General features: G+C 33.9%; 1 protein-coding gene across 4 annotated transcripts in view; it reads right to left on the bottom strand.

The window, feature by feature from the left end:
• The window catches only part of LOC110030506 (bifunctional fucokinase/fucose pyrophosphorylase), a 63031-nt gene extending 39640 nt beyond the window's left edge, over positions 1-23391 (bottom strand). For 3 of the 4 annotated variants that reach the window (XM_020733244.1, XM_020733245.1, XM_020733246.1), the window contains exons 1-4: positions 23321-23391; positions 22901-23035; positions 10162-10529; positions 9901-10027 (exon numbers count right to left, since the gene is read on the bottom strand). In XM_020733244.1, the coding sequence (XP_020588903.1) occupies positions 9901-10027; positions 10162-10515 (481 nt within the window). In that variant the 5' untranslated portion in view covers positions 10516-10529; positions 22901-23035; positions 23321-23391. Of the gene's footprint in view, positions 1-9900; positions 10028-10161; positions 10530-18824; positions 19102-20648; positions 20851-22900; positions 23036-23320 lie in introns of those variants that run through there. The other variant, XM_020733247.1, reaches the window with a different exon arrangement.
• Between the last annotated feature and the right edge of the window lie 2726 nt (positions 23392-26117).

The raw sequence follows: 26117 nt of genomic DNA, 5'->3' as shown, positions 1-26117 counted from the left end.
CAATAATAAATATTCAAATTAATCCCAACAAAAATAATTTCAGTGAAAATAGTTTTATCTTTTAAAAATCTTTAAACTGTCAAATCTCTTATAAAAATAATGCAAGTATACGTATCGCTCAGGTAATAAAGGGCTCTAATGGAGTCCTAAATATCGATCCCACAAAAAAAATTGGAAATATTTATAAGTAAATTCTTAAGATTATAATGTACACTACAATTTTTAACTACAAAAAGTAAAGTATGAAATTTGAATATTAAATACTAGAGTGAATAATTATTAAAATGCAACTGAAAGACAAAATTAACTTAACTAAATTCTAAACTTTCAAAAGTAAACTAATGAAAAGTAACAGTTTTTGTGACGGAAAGTTTGAATTTAACAAAGCATCCTTCTCATTTACAATAAGTATATGAATTGTGAGGAAATTAAAATCATTTAAAAATATATATAAAAATTATTTTGTGTCAAATAGGAGCATTCCTATTATTTACCCTCTTTCGAGTACATAAAAAATATTGACTAATCCAGAGTTTGGTCCCTAATTTCGTGGTTAGGCTGGGAGGATATCGATGTCCCTCCAGAGCTCCCACTACTCCCTCACCTGAGGGCTAACAATCTTGCATCAGTTTCCAATCAACTGGACTAAATTGAAAAGTTTAATCTATCACCTTAAAATCTCCTATTTTGCATCTAAAAAAGCATATTTCCCTATTTATTTGCACCCAACTCCATGGATGACATACTCTCTCATGAAATCAAATGTGATTCTCCCCATGTTGTAGAAATCATAGCTCTTTCGGAATATGTTTCTCAACACATTTTAACATTTCAATTGGTCAAATCGAAAAGTAAATGAAGATCGGAATTCAAATCATCACAAATTATTGACATTTAAAACTATATAAAACAAAATCAATTCTTCACAAAACTATATCTCAAATTAAGGAGAAAGATAAAGAAAACTACTCAGAATTCATGAGAATGATACGATAAAACACGGATTTCATATATAAAAATAAGTTTACAAAACAAAAGAAAAGATAACTTATCTCACAATCCTTCCCAAGCAAATCCCTAGAAGTTCTCTTCAAGTCTTTCTCTCTTAACAAACACTCACAATTCTCTCTTGGAAGTGTAATGAAGAAGAAATCTCTCACATTTTCTCTCCTCTTACAATCCTTGAAGAAAATCTCCAAGCCCTTGACTTGTCTCTCTTTCTCTATCACCTTTTCGCCCCCCTTCACACGCCACACTCATACACTCTAGAAGTCCTCTTCATTTATTAGAGGATACCTCCCTCCAAAAAGAATTCAAAATTCTCCTTAAAATTCTATTCAAAAGTCAACTCTTTTGAATTTAAAAGACATGTTCATTGATCCAAGAGACATATCTCTTCATAAAAGAACCTTTCAAAGTGTCTAGGTACATTGAATCACCCCAAAGAGTGTCTAGAACAAGTGTCCCTTTTGAAATTCGCGCAAAATTTGTCTTGAACGGCTTTAATCCGCAAAAAGTCGTCTCTGATGTATCTTGCGCCAAATTTGGTGCATCTTGCGCCAGATGCGGGCGCCTGCTCTTTGTTAAATGGCACATCTGGCGCCAATCTGCCGCATCTTGCGCTAGTTTGCTGAAAATCGCGTTGTTCTGGGTTTTGGCGCATATGGGGCCAATCCGACGCATCTTGCGCCAGTTCTTTGAATGTTGGTGTATCTTGCGTCAAAAATTCCAAAATTCGTTATTTCTACTCCAAATTTCATCTTTTTTGCTACTTTTCCTCCAATTACCTTAAATTAATATACCTGCAACAAAAACATGAAAATACTCTTCTTTAAAATGCAATATCACCAAAAACAAATATAAAATATATACTTAAAACTACACATTATTTTGGTGTATCAGCATGCAGATCAACTATTTCATACATGTTATCTTAGCTATTCATGGGAAGGTTTAAAAATTAAAATGATGATACTTTTCATGTGATATGAGGGATGAGTATTTCTTAAGTATTTACCTATCTAGTATGTCTAACTTCAAATCTTACATTCTTACCTTTGTGTGAAACAACCAATTTAACTAATGTGTTAAATTTCTTTTTCCTTAAATCTATAGTGCGTGAATATCCAAAATTTAAGATCGTGGACGCATAATAAATTATATCCAGAAAGCACATGACTCATTAAAGAGTTATTGAATGGTATTAAGAGTTTCGTGCAAGCGGCATCATAGTCTCCTACTTATCTTTCAAAGAGTATGTTTCAAAGCCTCTGTCTAAGCACATGAATCAAGTCTTTCTAACACCAAATGAAGCCATGTTGAATTTATATCATAGGAGATTTCAAATTAAATATTGGTATTAGACTGCACATAAAGAGTATAAACGTGTTCAATATGATCAAATTGGTACTGCATTAAGTTCTACCCATCCAAGTGATTAATATCCAACTAGATTTGAAGAAATGGTATTTGATGCAACCAATATTTAGTTTCGTAAGCAAGTAATTGAGGATAAGCAACCGAACAACGAAGCTCAAAAGTTCTATGAATTATTGAATGTCGAACAACAATCATTATGAAAAATTATACCACACATTTTTGAATTATTAGTAGTTCTTAGAATGTTGAGTATTAAATTAGAATTTAATATGCCCAAAGAATATTTTAACTAGATTGCAAGATCAATGAAGGAGACAAACTCAAAAGAAAATTTAGTACCCGAGAACCTACACAAAACAAATAAATCAGTGTTAATGTTAGGGTTGAAAACAAACAATATAGATTTGTATTAATGTCTGCATGTATTATTTTACTCAAGCAATCGATATACAATGATAATTTTGCAGTGTTGAATGATTCAAACCACTTAATCAGAAGAGCATGAAATAGGAATATAGTTTATACAAATGTCTATTCTATTTACCACTCATTTTACATCTTCAAAGATTGTACGTATCTATGTGTGTTGCTTTGCTATAAGTTAAGATCAAAACATATCAGGCGAAATTAGCTTATTGACTTATCTGGCAAATAAAAAAGCTTGACTTCCTTTTTTATCATAGTTATCTGGAATTTGTAGTCTAAGACTTGTGTGCATACAGTTTTACACCATACACTCTGGCTGCCTAACCCTACTCATGTTGGCTAGTAAAAGTTACGTCGTAAATTTACCATATGAGATCTGCATAACTACGCCTTTTATATTTCTCATATTGATTAAATCTTATCCACAAAGCCCGGAAGAAAAAATCGATGTATATTTACAACCTTTGATTAATAAGCTTCACTATTATGAGAGACAAGCATGGTCACTTATGAAAATGATAGAAAATAAAAATTTCAAATGAAGGCCTCCCTTATCTGAATATAAGTGATTTTCTTATATATGAAATGCTATGAAATGGAGCACTATGAGAGAATTAGTTTATCCTTATTGTATGAAGTTTCAAGATATTGACTTAAAATATGGAAGGAAAAATTTATGTTTTGCTTGTAAACGAATATTCTTACTACTGATCATTCATTCAGAAAAAATAACAATGTATTCTTCAAAAAACATAGTTGAGGAATTAAGATCTCCGCCAAGGATAAATGGGATGATTTATGGCAGATGATTACTGCAATTCCAAGGATTATGATTCTCAAGAACTATATTTGCATCACCTTCCTGATTTTAGTATTACTCATAACTTGACAAAATGAAGTATTTTTTGGATCAGTAATGCTAGATGACTAATTTGATTAGACGTGATTTTAATATCATGCACATTGAGAAAAAAATTTTGACAATATGTTCCGCACTGAAATGGATGTTAAAAGTCAAATCAAGAATAACATTAATGTCTGATTTGACATAAAAGAGTATTGTAAGAAAAGAGGTTAAAATTTTAAGAGAAATAACGGATAAACAGATAAAGCCAAGTATTATCATACTTTAAGTTACCGAGAAAAATTTATGAATGGTTGTAGTTTATGAAGTTCCCTATTTTATACGCTCTTTCAACTTAAGAGTCGGTAAGATATTTGACATAAATGTCACAATTGCCATACTTTTGTAGTGCTTGCTACCTACAATATTTAAAATTTTATCAAGTCAAATGATTAATCCATTAATTAAAATTAGTACATTCCTCAAATGATTATATGCAAATTATTTCGAAGTAGATGCATTGAGATAATTTGAAATGAGTATTACAGTGATATAGTGCAAATTTGAGCGAATATTTTATTTTGACTTTTTTGACTCGATTGAGCATCTGTCAATACATCTACCTTATTAGGTTATAATGGGAAGCCTAGTACAACACCAACGAATATACATATTTGAGAATTGAGTTCTCCAAAAATCTAATTATATAATTTATAAAGAATCATTACCATGTCGTACTAAAATTTATAAAGAATCATTACCATGTCGTACTAAATAATTATAGTTATTGCACATATTTAAAAAAAAAAAATAATCATAAAAAATAAGCATGTCCTAAAGACTCAATATGTAGGCATACTTGTAGAAAATAATTATTTTTTGCTCATATTACTTCGAGCAACAATAAACAATAGAGGAAAATGTAGTTAATAAGCCTTCACAATCAGTTAATTCAGTATTTTATAAATCAAGCAAAATATCAGGTAAATACAGTTCACATTACCTCAATGAGAAGGAGCTTCGAGTAGCGACTGTATATATTCAATTATTTCTTTAGTAAGGCATGTATTAATTAATAATTATTGGTTATTAGTGTTAGTAATAAAAGTGTTATATTGACCTACTGGTTTAAATTTTACTTATGTGACTAGGTTATTTATGAGTTCCTCAAACATTAAGGACTAGAAATACTATTAGTAAGAAAATTGAAATAAAATTTCTAACATGGTTTAAAATTATATGTAAATTCAACTAACTCGATAATTCAGTAATATGTAAGTTCAATGCTCAAATTATATATGCATGCTAACTTTTGTAATATGTTCATAATTGGAACAATGGAGCTATGAATGAGGGCTTAATAGATCTTGCTTAAGGGTCTAATCACAACGTGATTCGAGGCCGATAATTAATGTGAATGAGTACATATTTTACATGACTCCCTAGTTCGAATAAAAGAAGATAATTTTAGTGTGTTAAAAAAAACACCACTCCGAAAGTGAGACTATTATGAAATTTTTCAAGAAATAGTGCAACTACAATATCCGGGCTCTATTGAGCGCAATATATTAAAAGGTGTGAACGATTTAGATATCTTGGGTCCGTTGTCAAAGCGATGGTGTGATATAGATAGATATAGATAGGGATGTTAATAGTAGAATTCAAATTGGTTGGTTGAAGTGGAGGAATGCATCAGGCCTTTTGTGTGATAGAAAAGTACATCTTAGATTGAAAGTAAAATTTTATAAGACAGTGGTGACCTGCAATGCTCCATGGCGTTGAATGTTGGCCTTTAAAAGAGAAGCATAATAATAAGTTAAGTGTTGCCGAGATGAGAATGATTAGGTGGATGAGTGGCTTTACACTTAGAGACAAAATGCGGAATGAATATATTCGTGATAGGGTTGGTGTAGCTCCTGTGACAGACAAAATTAGAGAAAGTCGGTCTTAGATGATTTGGTCATATTAAACGTCGACCATCTGATGATCCGATTAGGAGAGTAGATGTTTTAAATTTAACTTGTGTTAAGAAAGGCAGAGGTAGACCTAGGAAGACTTGGGCTTATTGTATTAAAAATGATCTTAATTTACTAGAACTAAATGAAAAAATGACACTAAATAGGACGCAATGGAGAAAAAGGATTCATGTAGCCGACCCCACGTAGTGGGATTAAGGCTTTGTTGTTGTTGTTGTTGTTGTTGTTGTTGTTGTGTATTGAGCGCAATATATTTATATTCAACTATATGATTGATTTGATCATATTTTTTGTGGAGAAAAATAATAAAATCATATAGCATAAGTGAAGTTAAAATCTCAGAGGATAAGCCAAATTTGATTGTATAGCAAGAGACAATTAACTGAGCGTGATTACGTGACCAATATTTGATGTGAATAGGTATAGATTTCACACGAGTTACTGAACCGAAAAAAAGAATACAAATTCTAGGTTGTTGAAAAAAAACTCATTTCAATAATGGGAGATTATTACGGGATTCTTCAAGAAATAGTGGTTTTGTAATATTCGGACTCTATTGAGCGCAATGTATTTATATTCAATTGTAACGAGTTTAATCATGTCAATAAAGCCATATAACATAATTGAAGTTAAAATAAACAAAAAATATGTCAAATTTGATTAATTTATTTAAACACGTAAAACCAAACAAATATATTACCTTAAATACTCCAATAGAGTAAGACAAACTTGATTGGGCAGTGGTCATCAAGAATAGACCAAGAGCGTCCATTGAGGTCCATACTATAAGTAAACCTACACTTTAATAGCAGAAAATTTTAGATTTTTTCATTTCTCTTTATTTTATTAAGGGAATACTTTAGTGGATGTTACTAGTTCATATGAAATAGTTAGTTATGATGTGGATGAGTTCAATTAAGATATAGAGGAGATAAATTTTAAGTCCAACATTCACTCTCTTAACCGATGAATCAGAATAAAATAAGTACTTAAAGGTTTTATCTTTTGCACTGTCTATTCAAGTGTTTTCGGCATTTACTTTTGTTGTTTCCAGCTTTAGTTCAGATATTTTTTGTTTTACTTCTGTCATTTTGAAAATTTACTTATGTTATTTTTTTTATTTTACTTCAGTTGTTTCCTGCTTACTTTTATTATTTCCTGTTTATAATTATTCTGATCAATTTATTTCTTCTAGTTACATATGGCTTCAGATGACAGCTTCTTCCAAAGGAAGAGAGGTAACTTCAAGGCCCACTGTCCAGACGAGCATCATTGTGATGATTACCACGATTGTGAGGATCACTATTGTGACCACCACAATGGTGCTTGTCAAGCTTATTGCTTGCCAAGCTTGCCAAGCTTGCCAGGCTTGTTAAGGTGGTGGCAGGACGATGACTTGCAAATATACATTGAGCTTGATGACGATTCATAGATAACTTAACTTATAATAATTGAAATTATTTGTTATTATATTAAATTAGTAATATTATTGTTTTTTGTAAGTTTTATCCATCTAGGCAGCTTGTCCATTAAATCATAGAGATCATTAAGAATTGATATGATGTTGCAAATTTGTCGTGGATGAAGATACTGATTTAGGTTCGATATATGTGGTTCAAGGAGTTTGAGATAAATTTAAATAAGTTTGAATTACATTTATAAGATAAATTTAAATAAGTTTGAATTCCTTTTATAAACTTAAGTTACTTTTTTTATAATAACTAACATTGTTTGATATTTAATTTACAAAAGGACTTCCAGCAGCATGCTTAATATCATTAGCAAATCCAGAAAAACTTCGAGACCTGAAGCCAAAATTGCTTGAGAGATGTTCATTGTTATCCACAAAAAAGGATTTATGGGCAAAGTTATCTAGAGTGTGGTCCATTCCTAGCTACATCAAGAAGGGGAGGAAAACACAACAAAATTGGTTCTTGGACTGTGGGGTCATGGGTGCCTCCTTACACACTGAAAGCTCTGTCCCACATATTGAGCATAGGAGGATGGTAAGATTTATTCCCTGTATTAAATTAAATTCGATAGTTACTTTTTTCCAAACCTTTTTATATGTTAACAGACATTAACTTTGACGAGAGCCCACAGTTATTGAATTGCATTCCCGCACACATCAACATCAGATGGACCAACAGTGGGTGATGATAGATCTTGCCATGTACACGTATGTTGGAGTAATTTTTGTTTATTTGTGGAATTTATTTATAATTTAATTTCAATGTTAATTACCCTTTTATAATCTTCAATAGGATGAGTATATGTGCCTAAAGGAGTCCTAGAGTCAGAGCCGAGCAGGAGTTTTTGCTTAGGTGGTCAATCTAACCATTATGACTTCAAGATCTAGAGGGAAGCAACTGGAGGGAGAAAAAATGGGAGGATCTATGACCTCAACACATAAGCATTTATCGTTGAGGCGCTGCACTCTAGTTCCAGCCAGAGGTCATCATCGGTTGATGATGAAATCTCCAAGCGTGTGGCCGCATTGACCGAGGAGTTGCAGACCACCTTCGTTGTTGAGATACGTGTAATGGAGTACTGGATGAAGGCGAAAGAGCAAGCCAACGATGCCAATTCGAGAGGTTCGAGGTGGTAATTGTGCATCTGCAACACCAAACATGTCGCAGTGGCAAGCGAACTTTGGTTGAGGAGCAACAACAGCAAGATTAACTTTTTTCGTGTAGAATTTTATTTATATTTTGTTTATATATTCTGCAGACACTATTATACAGAATTATTTATTAATATTTGTTGCTATATTTGTTATGATATCATTCAGTCTCATTCATTAGTATGACTGCTGCTACTTTCATTTTGTGGTTGCAAGTGTATAAAATTTTATTAGTTAACGACCCAATTTTTTTTTCCCGCAACAATTTTCAAATTGATTAATAGTTGAATGTTCCGTCGATGAAGCATTAACGATTGAAAATTTCAGCTACAAAATTTACGGTTGAAACACCAGTCATTAATATTATATAAATAGGTTGTAGTTCTCCATATATGAGAAAGCAAAGAGAAAAGTCTCCCAATAACATAAACAAAAGTAAAAATTCCCCAAAACAAGTAAATATCCTATAAATAGTTCTCAAATAAACTAACCCTAATTGTAATTAAAATAATATAAAAAGAGCTTGCGATAGCAAATAAGTTAGAGAATCTCATTGTTTGGTCCTTCACGGAACGAAGTACCATCCCACTCCGATCCAGCAATTACGAGATCATGGGAGATAGCTTCTGCGACATCCCCTTAGATGATGTGCCTCATGGCTATTGCTAAAATCATTAGTGTCTGGTTTAAGTCAGCTAACTTCTATAATTAAATAGATCGGAATGTATAACAACTAATCACGACACAACCATGAGATCTTGAGAGGGTTTACATCATTCCCCACATTAATGCAAGAGCTTAAAGCTTTTTTCTTTTCAAAAGAAAAAAAAGTAAATTGTTACAACTATAAGCTAATTATTTAACGTTAAACAACTAACCTTAATCAAAAGTTATCATATCTTATTCTTCTCACAATTTGAGAATAAAATATCTAGGTAGTGTATCGTCTAAAATCTATCCTAAATATTTAAAAAGTTGACATATAATAAACAAACTCTCTTAGAAGTGCTGGTGGAAATTTTTAGAGCCTACAGTATTTACAAGCTTCTTATTCAAGGCTATACAAAATCTGCAATCACTTTATCAAAATCGACTAAGAAAATACATGGGTATAAACAGTTAGTGAGGTAGATGATCAAAAACTTTACATTTAATAAAGTTTCTCTCACAATTGAATTCTTCTAAATGTTAGTTGGATGTGTATTTCCTTTGAGTAGAGTACAAGTGTAACAACTCAACTAAAGGTAAGGCGTCATATATTTTAAGAACTACCTTTTCCTTACTTGGAAATTTGGGCTCTTCATTCTGTTTCATCAAGGTAATTTGATATTGACTTAATTAATGCTTTGATTTAGTTTAAAATTTTAATTTGTGGAAGCTACATTTAACTGTTCACTAGTTTTACATGTTTCTGATTATTCACAGTTCTTTTTTAAATTTTTTTTATTATGCCATTGTCATTTGGTTTATAATTTCAGTATCACATGTATGCCTTTAAAGAAAGTCGATGAATTATTGCTTAGTGATATGTGAAACTTCAATTTTTTTTTTTGCATGTATTCATACTATGGATCGTATCACTTGTATTAACAAATTCTAACCATGAATTGAGCTGCATCAAAAAAAGAGTTCTGCATGAAGATGGGACTTACAAGCACAACAACTAAAAATCCTTCGTCCGCCTAATGCATTTACCAGTTCTTTGCCTAAGGGCCTTCGCTTCAACCATTCATGTTTTGCAGGTACCCAAGCGGCAGCTAGATCTTCATACAAACTCATCTGAACCACCAAGTTCATGAGAATTCCATAACAGATAACTTTGAACAAGTATGACATCAAATTGAAATATCAGCCAAGCAAAAGAGCAGAAGCTAAAAGTTATTACATATGGATTGTGAGCGAGATAGCTTTACCTCATTTCTGCTCTCCAATAGTTCCTGGATCATAACGTGACACCAAGAATATGCAAACATAGCAAGCTCAACCCATGCTTTACCCCTTACGGCTATTATTCCAGTATCAAGCAACGTTCGCCCGTCATGTAGAATAGCCTGACTTTCTATTAGTTCTTCCATCGATGGCTTTTGCAAAAGATTGTCAACCATACAAAGGGAATAGTTCTCATCCAAAACTCTATTTTTGGATGCAACAACAACCCCATGATTGGATGCTATATCTAAGGTGATCGGAACTGTGATGATGCATGATGCGTCATCTGGGAGAACTATGGTTGAAGCATCAAAAATAGGTAGAACATCTCCCGTCATTATCAAAATTCCCCCTACAGGAACATGATCAAGGAAATGAAATTCCATACAAGTGTGTTTTGATTCAAGAAATAAGTCTTAACAAGTGTCAGAAAAAAGATATGCAGAAATACTGGCTATTGATTCTACAAACGTACCAATTAGGATAAACTGCAATAACAAGTCAATATACAAGCAGCTCCTTTGAACTTTTAAACATGTATAAGCAATATGGCAAAATAATTTGCTCAAGAAGTTGATATTGTTCCTTAAATCTAAGTAGAGGCCCGGAAAATTTAGGTAAGCCAACGGAAAAAAGGTTTTCTGAATCATCATTACAAAATACAACTCCAAATTGATTCTATCAAATAACATCCTTGAACACATTGGATGACTTATAAAGCATGGATATAAACCTGGGCGTGTTCAGGGTGTCATGGCATTCCCAAGAAATACGATTGCTACAAATTAAATATTTATGTATATAGATTGACATATTAACGTGTTTACTAACAAATACAAGTAGGAAAATTAACAAAATAATAAATTGCTGTTTTTAATATATTATCAAGCACAATAATCAGTAGTAAAATCAACTCTAGTGAATGATAATATTGAGAAAATGATGAAAGGAACAAAAAGAGTGGGCGAATTAAATCAAGATATATTGTGTGATCATCTGGCCAGAGCTAATCATCTAATTGTTGCAAAGCTTTATAGCATAATTGGGAGAGTAAGAGGTTGAAAAGTTTTATAGTGGTAGTATGATTGCTATTCATCTAGTTAAGAACGTCATTTTTCATGCCAAGACGAAACACATTCAGTTCAGGTATCACTTTATTTGTTCTCTCCTAGAAGATGGTCAGTTATCTTTAGAGAATATACATACAGCTAGAATCCTGTCGATATGTTCACTAAGATGGTTATAATTGAGCAACTAAAGCTATTTTTGGCTTCAATTGTAATTCAAAGAAGGTTGAAACCATAAGTGAGCCGCATTGTTATACACAACTATGAAGATGATGCAATTTTGGAGAGGTGGTTGCAAATCAGACTTCAAGTGAGAGATTGTTATGTGTGTAACCGAGTTGACAAGGAACACCAAGAGGTTGTCCTTGTAAGTGGCAGCGGGCGGCCAAATGTCAGAACAGATGCACAACACCAGTGAGGCTACTAGCCAAAGGTTCATAGGCAAAAACCCATCGCCAGCAAGGGCGCTTACGTGCCCAGAAGACTCGCTTCCAACATTCTGGAATATAAAGCCAGGAAACTCGATGCACGAGGGTGGCGCCTATGCTCCTAGAACGAATTTTTGCAATTCGAGACTTTAATTTTTGTGTTTCTTCACTTTGATAGATGAATGTGAATAGTGTGAAGTAGTGTTGCCAGTTGGTGTTGGATTTATATGAGATCTCTTATGCAAAAGAGAAAGAAAATGAATGTTTGTGAGTTTCAAGAGGGTAGAGAAGCTAAATTTTGTAATTTGTACAACATCTCATTATTTCATATTGAATTTCTTAGTGTGGTATGTTTCCGCGGTTTTTCCTATTTTCGAATTTTGCCATATGAAATCATGGTGTTTTTGCATATTTTTCTGGAATTACTTGTTTGTGTGCTTCTATTCATTTATTTTATTTTGAATCTCTCGAATCGGCGTTCCGCATTTATCTTAATCCCATAACAGGTTCTCCAAGTGTCCAGATATAGTAATTCAACTCAGTGAATTGATTATCTAAGTTTTTTGTTTCCTCCCTTAACAAGATAGTTTATTTCCTTAAATAGTGTCTAATTGAAAAAGATTAGGCCCCACTTATTCTTCATCTGAAGGTTGTAGCTCTCCTTCATGGAATAGTCACTCTTGACTTTTCAAATTTACTCAGGTCGAGATCTCATGATTTTCACTTCATATGTTCATTGACTCATTCCTTCCTTAGATCATGTTCTAATAAAGAAAATATTCACTAACGCTAACTCCTTTAGAATAAGATCAATTTTTTTTAGCAAAAACTCATGAAATAAATGTTGTTAACTCGAACAAATTTTGTGTGTTCCAAATAAGGCAAGTCTCCCAAATGTGTTTCAAGAACTCGCTCCAAGGATGTGAGCTGAACTTGATTTTCAATTCATAGTTTTCTACAATCAAGCTAAAAAGGGTAAAAAAAACATAATAAATACTTTTTATGCAAAGAAATTTTTCAAGTTGTCTTCACTTCATCTACTGGTGACTTTAAATCTAGAGTGTATCTGTAAGCAATATGCTTTCGGCCCGACTTATTCTTGAACTATATAGGATCCATCCAAAGTTGATATACGCTTGCCCTTTAGGGATAGTCAAGCAATTGAGTCAACTTTATAGGCGGCGCACTCTGTAGAGTATGTTCAAATAAAAGTGCCTTTGTTTTATGTGTTACAAGAAAGATGTTTTCTATGTGATAACAAGAAAGGTGTCTGCTTTACGATCAATGATGGTTTCATCCTGAGAACCTATTGCATGCATAGCAAGCCGTCAATCTATTTTTCTTTAGCATCTTTAATATTATTTCATAACAAATTGAGAATGTGTACGTTGTCACTTCAACCCCTCGATTCATTTTAGGATGATGCACAGCGGCAAACTTGACGCAGATCCATCGAATTTGGCCTAATTATCTAGCAAATTGTCTGAGTTGAGGTCCTGTGCAACACTCCATGTTTACTGATGATCTCATATCAGATAAATTTATGCAATGCTTTTTTCATCAACTTTACGAGCACTTTGGATTCTATTCCTTTGGTGAAATAGTTGATCAATAGAGCAATGATTTTTTGTTACCCCTTAGTGGGCAGAAATAAGTCAAGGAGGTCCATTCCCAAGATGATGAAGGGCTAGGGGCTCATGATATATTGTAATTTGTGCCAATGTTGAAGCTACATAGATGCAAACTTCTGTCAAGGGACACAGTGTTTGGAAAATTTTTCTGCTTGGCCAAAAAATATCCTTATTTAAGAATACAATTGGTTAAGGGTTCATCCTTAGAATACCGACCACATTCAGACATTCTCTTGTATGCATCTCTTCCAACAAGCGAAGAATTTCATTCTGTTGAAAACATCAGAGGTAGAATGAAGTCGTTGCTCTTCTACAAAGGTCATTTCCAATAAGCAAATACAAACTTGCTCCAATTCTAAATCAACACAGATCCTCAACTTCTGTCAGTATTGCTCTTGTCTTCAAATATTAAAAAAATGGATTCATCCAACTTGGTTCTAATGGCACGTCAACCTCCATTACATATTCATCATCTATAATGGGCCAAGCAAGATTAAGCATTGAATTCTCATCCAAGCTTCCTCCTTCGAAAATTAGATTTGCAACTTGATCTCTTTGGGAATTTGTTCCATTTGAAAATTCTCAAACTTATCTTTCACTTGGCCTTTAAAAGATATCTACTCAAAGAGTTTTCTTTCAACTCATAAAATTCATTCTTTGGTTAAAAACCTGTTACACATCTAAGAATATATGTGGACTCTTGGCAAATATGCCTGCAGCAAATCATAGTCTAACAATCAAAACTTTGTACCCGACTTAGTTGTTGGTGAACAAAAATCATATATTAATGGAATTCATCAGGGAAACCATGCCCGCCCTTACTCCATTGCTCGAAGCCTCGTTTCCATACAATTTCATAATAAGTCATTTTTCGTTAGCACTTCTCGAGATTTGATTGTCGTTTAGGGTGCACCCGCTATTTGAAACTTGTTGAGTTGTATCGACCATTTCAAAAGTTGTCATAAATGCTCGGTTTGGCTAGTAACAATTTCAAGGGATGATCCATAGCAAATTGAATAAGATGAGATTGGAAATAAAAACAAAACCTACTTGTTATGATGATAAGAGCAAAAGCAAGTTTCTACAGTATGGAGTATCTTAATTCAACTTCACAAATTACTTTGTTCGCGACAATACATTTCTTACTCTCCTCATTTCGGATAAGTACAAAGCTTCCGACCTTATCTTCAACTCCTATATACAAGAGCAAGCTCCACCAAATCGTAAGCTTAGTAGCATCAAGGGCAAGATTAATAGCAACTTCACTTAAATTTTTTACTACTTCTTAAGGTCATGAAGAATGATGAGCGTTTCTTTTCACCTGACTTCGAGATAAATCGGCACAATTCAGCTATCCAATCGCCGAACTTTTATAATTCTTTGATTTTTTTCGATGTTGGCATCTTCATTATAGCTTCTACCTCGAGATTTATTTTTAGGCTTTCAAAAGTCAACAAGAATTTTAAAAAATTTTCAGACTGGCTCAGAAGATACACTTTTTTGGGTTCATCCTCATGTTTCATTGAGATCCTCAAGATATTATTGTGAGCTTTTACTTTTAACCAGCAAGTCAACCATGCAAATATTTATATTTCTACCATTTTGTTCATTAAAATATGTCCCATAATCCTCTAGTAAGTCACCCCAGCATTCTTAAATTCAAAGAGCATGACATTGAAGTAGTATAATAAATCACTTGTGATAAAAGTCGCCTTCTAGACATCTATGGAATGCATACAAAATTGATGATAATCTGAGAAAGCATCTAAAAAGTTCATGATAAATAACTGGTTGTGGAATCAACTAGAGCATTGAATTTTTTATAATGAATAATTATCCTTGGGATATGCTAAATTCATATTCATAAAATCAACACCTATCCATTACTTTCAATTCTACTTATGTATTATTATCACAACAGAGATTGAATCTGGATTTGGCACCCTTAATCTTGATTGAGCGACTTTTGTACTTCTTTATGTGACAGGACAACCAAGGTTGTTGCTGCGGTTGATTCTTTGTTTGATCCATCTAACACTCTGATCCACATTTAATTGATTATAACAAACTTCCAAAATGACACATGGCATTTTTCCGATGCAGACACCCTATATGCTTCCTTGATGTAGCCAGTGGCTTAAAAAAATGTAGCCGGTAATTTATCTCTATATTCAACATCAAAAGTTGAACTAATTAGAAAACTGTGATGGGGGTTTTCTCTAGTGAGGTATGTCTTAAATCTTTTTCGGAGTTTACGAGCTATTTCCAATTTATACTTCCACATTTGTTGCCTTCTCTTAGCTTCTACCTATAGTTTTGAGGTAATAATTACTCAACTGATTTAAGTCGTCATGAGTCATGACCAATTCTCCTTTGTTGGGGAATCTCACCGCTATATCATATGTAGAGACAATTACCCGAAAATTGTTAAGCTGAGGACACTCGAATATTGCATTATAAATCATCAAAGCAATGACTATACAAAGTCTTCCATCATCAAGAATTGAAGATCTTACTAGGTGATCGATAGGGTTATTACTTGTTCGATGTCTTTTTTTTAATCCAGAAACCCACATAGGGTGCTTAATTTGTCCGATAGGGAGGTTCTTTCAATCAGCAGTATTTGAAAAATCACTCTTCAAAATAAAAAACTAAGCTTCTTGTATCAATCAACATGCTTCCAATTTAAAGTTTGAAATCAAGGTTGTTACTATGATTGAATCATTATAGGGTTTTTGTCGACTGGGCTATGAAATTCAGAGAATATAATTGGTATGACATACATTGCATGTGACCACATAATTGTTGTCAAGTTCACATCTTTTGATCTTGGTTGCTTTGAAACTAGATTGATGAGCAGCTTCTATGGATCTGCTAAGATGGCAAGTACGGTTCCTACGTTATGGATAGAGCAAGCATGAATGAGTTTGTCCCTTCTTCAACCAGCTCCTTTCCTGGCCTTCTGTTGGGTCCGCTAATTTGAATTCCTTCACCTTTCTTTCTTGAATAAGCTCTTCTACCAAACAGTGGAGGTAATGATAGTTATCCGTATCATGCTCATGATCCTTATGGAATTCATAGTCTTTGGTCATATATTTTGGGTGAGGTCACTCCTTCATAAAGCCTAATTGCCATAGATATTCTTTATTCTGAATGAATTTGATCGACTCGGTCATTGATACCCGCAGTGGGGTAACTCGAGATAGTGTGTTTGTATGGCGGTGTTTGATTGGCTACCTGATCAGTTGGTTAGAGCAAATATTGATGGATTTGTGGGGGGTTCGTAGGGTTGTCAGATGGGTTGCATGCAAGTCAAGCCTAATTGTAGCACCTTAAAATGGGTTGACTCATGATGGTTTTGGATCAATTTTTTTACTTGATCTTGCTCCCTATGGTTTTTTAAGGGAGTTCTGAACTTATTACTAAATTCTTCAGCATTTATATGAGCATTGGAAATTTTAATCAACTTAACTAATGTACCTGACTTTAGTAGATCAAGTGCATTGTTTGAATGGTCCCTATCAAAGTCCCTCAATTAGTATGGCTTGCGCAAGAACCGGATCCAATTGCTAATCTCGAACATTTCTCTCTGAAACCCAAATATAACATTCTTGAGGTGCTCAAAATATTTCTGATGCAATCTCAACAATGCTTACAAGTTGTTCTATGACAATTGGGCACTGTCCAATTGACTGGACATCTACTTAAATTACATGATGGAAACGATGGTTCCAATTGGTGAGCAAAAAAAAAGACCTACGAGCCAACTCTTTGAAGGTTGCAAAAAATAGTCAACACTTCAATGTGTCATTAATGTTGCGAAGTGACACCAACAACTTGACGTAAGCAACGTAGTCAATTGGGCAGTTCAACCTCTATAATCGTCAAGATGAGGAATCTTGAAGCTTGGGGGAGGCCTAGTCTCAACAACTTTTCTAGAGAAGGCAATCATGAATTGGGGACTCGTTTTTACCCACCCCTCAAGTCTCATGGACAAAAAGATAAACTACTGTTTTTTAAATCAAAATAATAGGATTCTTCTAAGGATAGCAATATTCTTTCTTTGAAATTTCTTCTCCTAACCGCCAAGTTAGTCAAATCCTTTATCAAGTGCATTCACAATGTCACTCTTGTTTATTGGCCCAAGGATTTTTGGATTAATCTTTTAAGTTCATTGCCTATTATCTCTTCTAATCTCTCCTCCACTTTAATCAACTATCTCACGGTTACGAAGTATCGTTTGTCCATATAAACATCTTCTCTTGGGACTACTTTTCCAACTAAATCTGTTGGGTCCTTTAGCAAATTTTTGAATGTCATTTCTAGTTTGAGGCATGCAACCACACTCACTACAACTAAAAGGGTGTTAAATCACAAACTATTCATGAGCCACATCAGAACCTTGTAACTAAGAGTAAATGAGAAAAAAAAGCAAGAAATAGGAAGCAAAACCCACTAGTGAATGGCCAAGTGTATAACAGAGTAAAGAAGAGAAGAGATGAAGAACTAAATCTTTGGATCTCCCCGAGATTCCCTACTTATAGTTTAAGGTTTGGAGTCTCAAACAGCACAAGCAAAGCTACCAAATGAAAAATACACATATAAAAAGGACTAAGAAACACAAGAGATTGATTGCCTTAATAAAGCTTGGTCGGGGAGTCAGATCAACTGAAGGGCCACACATTTCTTAATGGATCAGAGTGTATCTATAATATTCGTCAAGCAAGTCGGCATGCTTGAGTAAATTATTACATATTCCAATGGAAGATGATTCTTTTCACCTTGGGAATGTCAAGCAGTAACTTAGTAGGAGCCGGCCTTGGGTCAAGTTGTCAAACATGGCCTTTCACAGAGAAAAGCCCTGAATAGATATATCGCGGGCACTTATATTGATATTACCTACCAAGTAATAAATCAGAATAAAGTAAAAAGCCAACAAATTAGGTCTTGATTTGTGTTCATGCATTCTATCATCATTTGATTATTCAATTAATGCAGTCAAACCGAAATTAGTGATTCAAGAGAGTACCCAAGGACGAAATTAGCAAAGTCAAAATATGAGTAATTTTTTATCCTATGGAAAAGTGACAACTTCACAACAACAATATCCACCAAGCAAGCTAAAGTGCGTTAGCTCGATGCTACAAAATGAGCCAATCAACAAACAAACAAAATGACAACTCAGAACCATGAATATTGAAAGCAAGGTTCTCCAAATCATAAAGTCTCAATCAAAATATGTTGAATGAAAAACTTTGAACAGTCTATGCTGATCTGTTCAATGAAAACTTGGTCAAAAAGATGATTTTCTTGTTATTGAAATGATGATCTACAATGTAAGATCCAAGTGTGCTCGAGTATGATTTCATTTTCAACACATGAAGCAAACAAAAAAATAATGCTGCTTTCAGGAGAAAATAAACAGTATGCAATATGATTTCAGATTTGTTATCAACAAAAGATTATCCTAATGCAATAGTGACACAACGTTGATGTAAATAAGGATAATGTGTAAAATGACCTTCATTTTTAAGAGCTTGCCTTGCTCTAGAAGAAATCGCCAGTATGTGGTCAAAAAGCAGTGGAACAGGACCATCGGGATTATCTGCTGCTAAGTATGGAAGCGGCAAGAAAACTTTGCCCATTGGATTTGCCCATGGAAGCCTTTTAGAGTCGCCCCCAGCATGAAGTAATAGAATATGCCATTTTGCGAAGAAGTTTACAATTGCCTGAGCTTCATTGGCATAGGTGGTTAATTCATTTGTTGAAGTTGTTATGTTGTCCTTGTTATTTAACACCTACGCAAAAAGTGTACAAACTAAAATCTATAACATAAGCACGGGTGGTCAAGCAATGCTTTTAGGAAAAGGTAATAATTTAAAAACAAAAAAGCTAATATATTAGATTCAAGTATGGATAACGAAGAAAAAACCTTTTACCAGGTGTGTGACCACATTAAAAATACGATAAATATCCAAAATATATGGAAAAACATAAAATAAGTAATTTGTCAAATCTTTTGAAATTCCTAATTTTAGTATCTTCGATTTTTATTCTTTTCTATTTTTAGAACATTATATTGTTACTAATTTATGACTAATGTTTGCCTTCTGTAATTAGCTATATTTATGTTTTATAAAAGAAAACAAAATGTAATGGTCATGTACTGCAATCCATTGCTTAACAAGGAGCATAGACAATGAAGTTGTCTTCCAAATTGAAGCATATAAGTCGACAAATGTCAAAATAACGAGCTATTGTTCGTCATTACTAAGTTGAAGTGAAGATATTTGACACATACCAAATTGATGAGTATCAATATGTCCACTTAGGTTGATGAAAAGCTATTTGCCACTAGGATGGATGAGTAGTTGATTGACACTTGACTTGATTAAATCATCTGTACGAAATTTACTGTGACATTACAGAGTTGACTTGGTCAAATCATCCTTTAGGCTAAGTCGAATTGCCATGTGAATTTATACTTATTTAAAGTAGGTCTGCCATGTACTTGGCAGAAATGTATTTTTGAATTCTTCCATCCTAGTATTTGGCTATACAACAAAAAGATGGAGATTTTTTTATTGATGCATTTAATAGCTCTAAAAATTCTTCCCATTTCTCAATCTCTAGATATATTGTGTCTATATTGACCTACATACCCTCAAAACCAATCACATACCCTATACTAAAGAAAAACCATCTTAGTTCCAAGAATAGTTCCCAGAGAAATTTTTCAACTTCTGTTAAAGATTAACCATCTCGAAAAAGTTTTTGCAATTATGAGATTCGACCAAATTTCGTTTGCATGCCCCTTTAAATTGAATAATAATATCATTAAACATAAGCATTATAAAATTCGTCAAAATCTCAAGACCAAAGAATTTTGATTGAGACTGGAGCAAAAATCCAATCATGGCCTCCATGAATAGGATTGGAGGAAAAGAACCAGAAACATGGACCTTAGGATCAAAGGTAACAACCAATCTGCACATGTAGGAACATATTTTGCTTTGAGGGCAAAGACCAAACCAGCCTTCTCAAACTAATTCCGATCATCTAATTCTTTCTTCTGCATGAAATTCAATTAGGTAGACAAACGAGTTAATCTACTTGCAATACTCATTAATTACATTCAAAATATTCAAAGTTTAATATATCAAAAGAAATACTCCAAGAAATTTAGGTGTAAACTCTGATTTGCAAAATTCTGTTTGCAATTTAACCATCCACTTTATACACCGTCAAAACGAATACTACAGCCTTTCTTTCCTTTTAACCAAATTACCAAAATTAAAAATACAGAAAACCAATTTCTCTAAGACAGAGTTAAAGGCGGCATTACCTGGGGGGAAATGAGACCAACACGGACCAGATAACGAGCGAGGACAGAAATGGCGTGGAGAGTGGCGGCCCCGGAGCCTATGCGGGCGCCGTGGGGATCGGGGACGACGAGCGTGACGGTGGAGTCGGCGATGCGACCGATGCGCCTGGCCCGCAAAAGCTGCCATTCGTATAGGGCGGCCTGCTCGGGGCTTGCCGCCGTTGGGCCGATGGGGTCGGTTGGGGGCACCTGGGGTGGTTTGTCCCGCCGTTAGCACGATGGCATCCCACGTCGGAGCCCTCATGGGGTACCTTACAGAAAGACGGAGGCGATACCATGACCTCCGAAGAGAGTCGGCGCAATCCTCTCCGCTGCATTTCCTCGGCCTCCTCCTCACCGACGATGAAGACTCCATGCTCTCTCTCTCTCTCTCACTCTCACTCTCTCTCCCCGCTGGCGGCCAAATCTACCAGTCAGCCACCCGGTTAGGCTAATGATCAAATGATTTTTTTTTTTATTGCTCTCTCACTTTCTCTTCGCCGGCGGCCTAATCCAGTCAGCAACCTCGTTAGACTGATGATCAAATGATTTTAATTTGGGGTCAAACAACAAACAAGCTTATATCCGCCAACCGAGCAAGGAGTGCGAAGATAGTGCGGAGACAGAATTTTTTACGAATTCAAACAATATGAAAAAAATTGTTATGGTCTTGTTCTTACGGTGTTTTGATCATATTTTATTAGTATTTTTGTAGTATTTTGATGTTATTACGGTGATATTCTTATGATATTTTTGTTATATTATTTTATTGATATTCTTGTTGTATTATTATCATATTCTCGTGATATTAGAGTGATATTCTAGTGGTATTATGGTGATATTCCAGTGGTATTATAGTGGCACTCTGGTGATATTATGTGATATTTTAGTTTTATTATTATGATAGTTTGGTGATATTATGGTGTTGTTCTAGTGATATTATGATAATATTATGATAATATTTTGGTGATATTTTAGTTGTATTATAATGATATTATGGTAGTATTTCATTAGAATTATTGTGGCATTCTGGTTGTAATATAATGATATTTTTGTGGTATTATTGTGGTATTCTTATGATATTCTAATATATTATGATAATATTTTGGTGTTATTCTTGTGATATTCTGCTGATATACCCGAATACTACTAGAATATCACCAAAATACTACAAGAATACCAGCAAAAGATCACCATAATGCTAACAAAATACCACAGAATATCACCAGAATATCACAATAATATCACCAAAGTATCATCATAATACCGTCAGAATAACACAAAATTACGACCAAAATATCACTAGAATACCATCAAATAACGACTATAATATCACCAAAATAGCACTGGGTGTCTTTCTGGAGATTCTGATGATATTTTGCTGGCATAACAGAATATCATCAGAATACCACCAAAATATCATCATAATACCACAATAATACCGTCAGAATATCATGATAATATCATCAAAATATCACCAGAATACCATCAAAATACCACCAAAATATCACTATAATAACACCAGAGTACCACCGGGTGGTTTTCGGGCTTAATTATGTGAAAGAATAGTGTTATTCATATTTTTTAAATTTGTGAAAACTCAGTCCCATCACTTTATAAATGGCACTGGATTATTGGAGTCTGCACCGTGCGGACTTCAAAATATTGCGTTCATAGTCACAAAAAGTCCCTAACAATATAATATACATTAAGCATATAAAAAAAAATGATTGCCCTTATCCAAGTCATCAAATTAATAGAGAAAACTAATTTGGAAAGCAAAATCTCATGGTAGAGGAAGGTCTTGCAATCCCAACTATAAAACTCTTATGTCCATGTATTTGATTTGAATGCTACTTCTCATCTGATGGTCATGTTTTTCTACGCAAATCAGTAGTTTGAGCAGACACAACTTCAGGGACAAAGCAGACCTTCAAGAATGAAATGGTCAGGACAGGAGTAACTGATTCTTTTAATTTCGTTCGGGAACCAGTTGATCCTATCGAATCACCAAATATGAGAATGACATGCTTGAAAATACAGTGCTACCAAATGACGCAGCAGCAGCAGCTTATGACAGATCAAAAAGAGAATAAGATGGAATATATCACTTCTGTTTAAAAATAAAATACTGTAACCAGGAAACTATAAGAACATAAGTTATCTGTATATAAAGTCAATACAACTAAAAAAAGATGATAATAAGAAAAATAGGCACATCAGTTGTCGACCACCTATATTTAGTTAATGTTATCTTCCTCATCTTCATAACTCAAAAAATGAGTCTGCAACTTGAGGCTTTCACTTTGTATGATCTCAACCAAATTGAAGCCAACGTCTGTAACTTGTAGTGTTTTCTGTTCCACTAACTACACAAATAAGGGAAAAATATTAGAAAAAACAAGTTTTTATTCTTGTCTACTAACGCAGCATAAGGGTTTAATTGAAATAATGATCAAACTGAAGCTGAAGAAGTGCACAAGTGATTAAACTATCAATAATAGCTAACCCTTTTTTATGGAAGCCAAAAATTATGAGTAATTCGATGTAGACTCCAATCCCTCACCAAAAGTTGTCAAAACTCTATATATATATTCCTACTCAATTACACAAACAAAAAAGAAATTACAATGTCAATGATGCCAACTTAGTACCTTTTGTGGTTTTAACTCATTGGCAAAAAACATCTATTTCTGGCTTTCTCAAAAACCCTCTCCAAATAAACCTGGCAAAATTCATGTAAAATCAAACTAGGTTAATGAACAAAAGTTGAACTAACTATAACTCGATAGTGTAAAAAAAATTTAAGAAAAAAAACCAAATATTTTAAAAAACTTGCTGCGGAATGGGATGATCTTCAACTTTGTACACATCTCATTCTAGCCACATGAAGTGAATGCCAAGCATCAACAGGATCTTCAGCAAGCAGAGAACTCAGAGCAAGCGCATACGAGCACAGGCCTGCAGGAAAACAGAATGCTCAAACGAAAGATGGCTTTGAGAAGGGATATATAGATCAATGAAAAGGAAAAAAGAAAAAACGGAGAGGTAGGGCGGAAACCGGAGAGAGGTGCGCGAGGAGGAGGAAGGAGATGAGGGAATGGGGCAATGGATAGGGAGCCTGCTGCGATGGATCTGGAGAGCTATGGCTGGAAGAAGGCCGAGGCGAACGACTCCGGCCGAGTGAGGGAAGGAGACGAGGCGAAGAGTGAAATGGAACAGGGTGCTCAGGTGGCTCAGGTGGCTGCTACGACCAAGCGTACAAGTTTAAGGTGGTTATTTTGAAATATTTGATGTTTGGGTTTTTTATTTGTTATTTATGAAGTTTTAGGGGGTGTTTTGGTAAAATCCTTTTTTTTTTAATTTAACATAAATATGATTTATCAAATCTAAAGTGGTGTTTGGCACATTTTAAATAAATTGTATCTAATCAAATAATTAATTGGCCAAGTTAAAAAAGAATCAAAGTATTGACAGTATTTGTCATAAGAACTGGTTAATATTTATAGGACCAAGTTTAAAAAGAGAGCTTACTGACCATTATAGGTATTAGGGACAACTTATGAAGCAACTAAGGGTATAAAGGAGTCGAATGCGAGCAAGCCTGGACTAACTCACTCGTGTTCAGCTTGTTAAAAAATATGGTTGTTTGTATTCGGTTCGTTTGTGCTTTGAACACAAAAATTTTGTGTGTTCTGCTCGTTTGTTTAGCGAGCTGAACACGAATTGTTCGCGAACCAAAAATTATTTTGACAACTCTAGTCAGGCATGCAGCCATTAGCGGTGTAAAAGAGCCTAGCTTGAGCGAGTCCAGACTCGACTTGTTAAAAAACATCATTGTTCATGTTCGGCTCGTTCATAGATCGAGCTCAAAAAATTTGTTTGTGTGTGGCTCACTTGTTTATCGAGTCGAACACGAACTATTCACGAGCAATCAGCAATTTTGACAATGTAATCACACAACAGTAGAATGTTAAGGGTATGAGAAGATTTAAATCTTATTAATTATATTAAAATAATCATTTAAACAGAATTTAACATATTTTTATTCTAATTTTAATTAGCACTTTTAATTGACGTATAGTCAATTAAATTACTTGAAATTAATATTAAATATATATATATATATAATTATTTTGAGTCAAAATCAGTCGAAAAAAAATTTTGTTCAAGTTCAGATCGTTTATATATCGAGCATAAAAAAATTGTTCATGCTTGGCTCATTTGCTTGGCGAACGAATCAAACACAAGCTACTTAACATGCCGAACACTAGCTATTCGCGAACAGCAAACCGTTTTGATAGCCCTATAAGCAACATAAGAAAAGAAGTAACATTTTTTGCATTTTAATATTAAATGCAACGGGGAGTTTAGCTTAAAATTAAATGAAAGAGTTGCTTCCATTTTCATTAAAATACATGAGCCTTTTGCGTTTAATACTAAACGCAAAAAAGATTTGTCTTTTACACCTCCACCAAATTATCAATACCTTCTACCCCTCACCCTCCTGTCATGCACACCAATATCCCTCTCCCTCTCTCCCTCTCTCCCTCTCTCCCTCTCTCCCTCTCTCTCTCTCTCTCTCTCTCTCTCTCTCTCTCTCTCCCTCTCTCCCTCTCTCCCTCTCTCCCTCTCTCTCTCTCTCTCTCTCTCTCTTCTCTCTCCTCTCTCTCCTCTCTCTCCTCTCTCTCTCTATCCTCTCTCTCTCTCTATCTCAACGACGAAGTAACCAACTCCCATTTTCACAAAAATCAGGTTCCTTCTGTGCTTCTTATTTAATAAATTTTTTTATGGAATATTTTTTCAGAAAAATTATATGGAATTTATTTTGTAATTGTTTTTTAGTCATGATAATAATCTGAAAAAATAATTTCAATTTTTAATGTATTTAAAGAAATTACAGTTGAGGGGCATTTAATGAATTGCTTGAAACATATATTAGACAAAAAAAAATTGTTATAAAAGAATTATAAATTAATATTTTTTAAATATAAAATAATGGTTGTGTTTTTTCAACAAACTCAATAATAATAATAATAATAATAATAATATAGTAGTAATAAAAATAATAATAACAATATATGTATAGTAAGAGTATTAATGTGGCAACTCTTTAATATCAGAGTCATGGATGGAGACACAATTCCCTTATTATAAGTTTAAGGTGGGAACCTTCACCAATAATGTAAATGTAACAATTTGTCTTGTGTTATATAAGGAAGACATAATTCCTTTATTGTAAGTTTGTGATGGGACCCCCACCAATAATGTATTCTTATTATAAGTTTGTGATGGGTCCTCTTACCAATAATTTAATCATGTAAGGGTACCCAAGTTGCTAAAAAAAAATATGATGTTGGTTAATTCCTTCAAGGGCAAAAGGGTCCTTGGTCTTGTGTTTGAGACCTATAAAAGGCTTTCAAGTTGTATTGAGAATGCATAAAAAATTCA

This window comes from Phalaenopsis equestris, unplaced genomic scaffold, assembly GCF_001263595.1.
Source record: "Phalaenopsis equestris unplaced genomic scaffold, ASM126359v1 Scaffold000731, whole genome shotgun sequence".
Taxonomy (NCBI): domain Eukaryota; kingdom Viridiplantae; phylum Streptophyta; class Magnoliopsida; order Asparagales; family Orchidaceae; genus Phalaenopsis; species Phalaenopsis equestris.
Note: the sequence above shows the minus strand (reverse complement) of the source record. Positions and strands in the feature narration are given on the sequence as shown.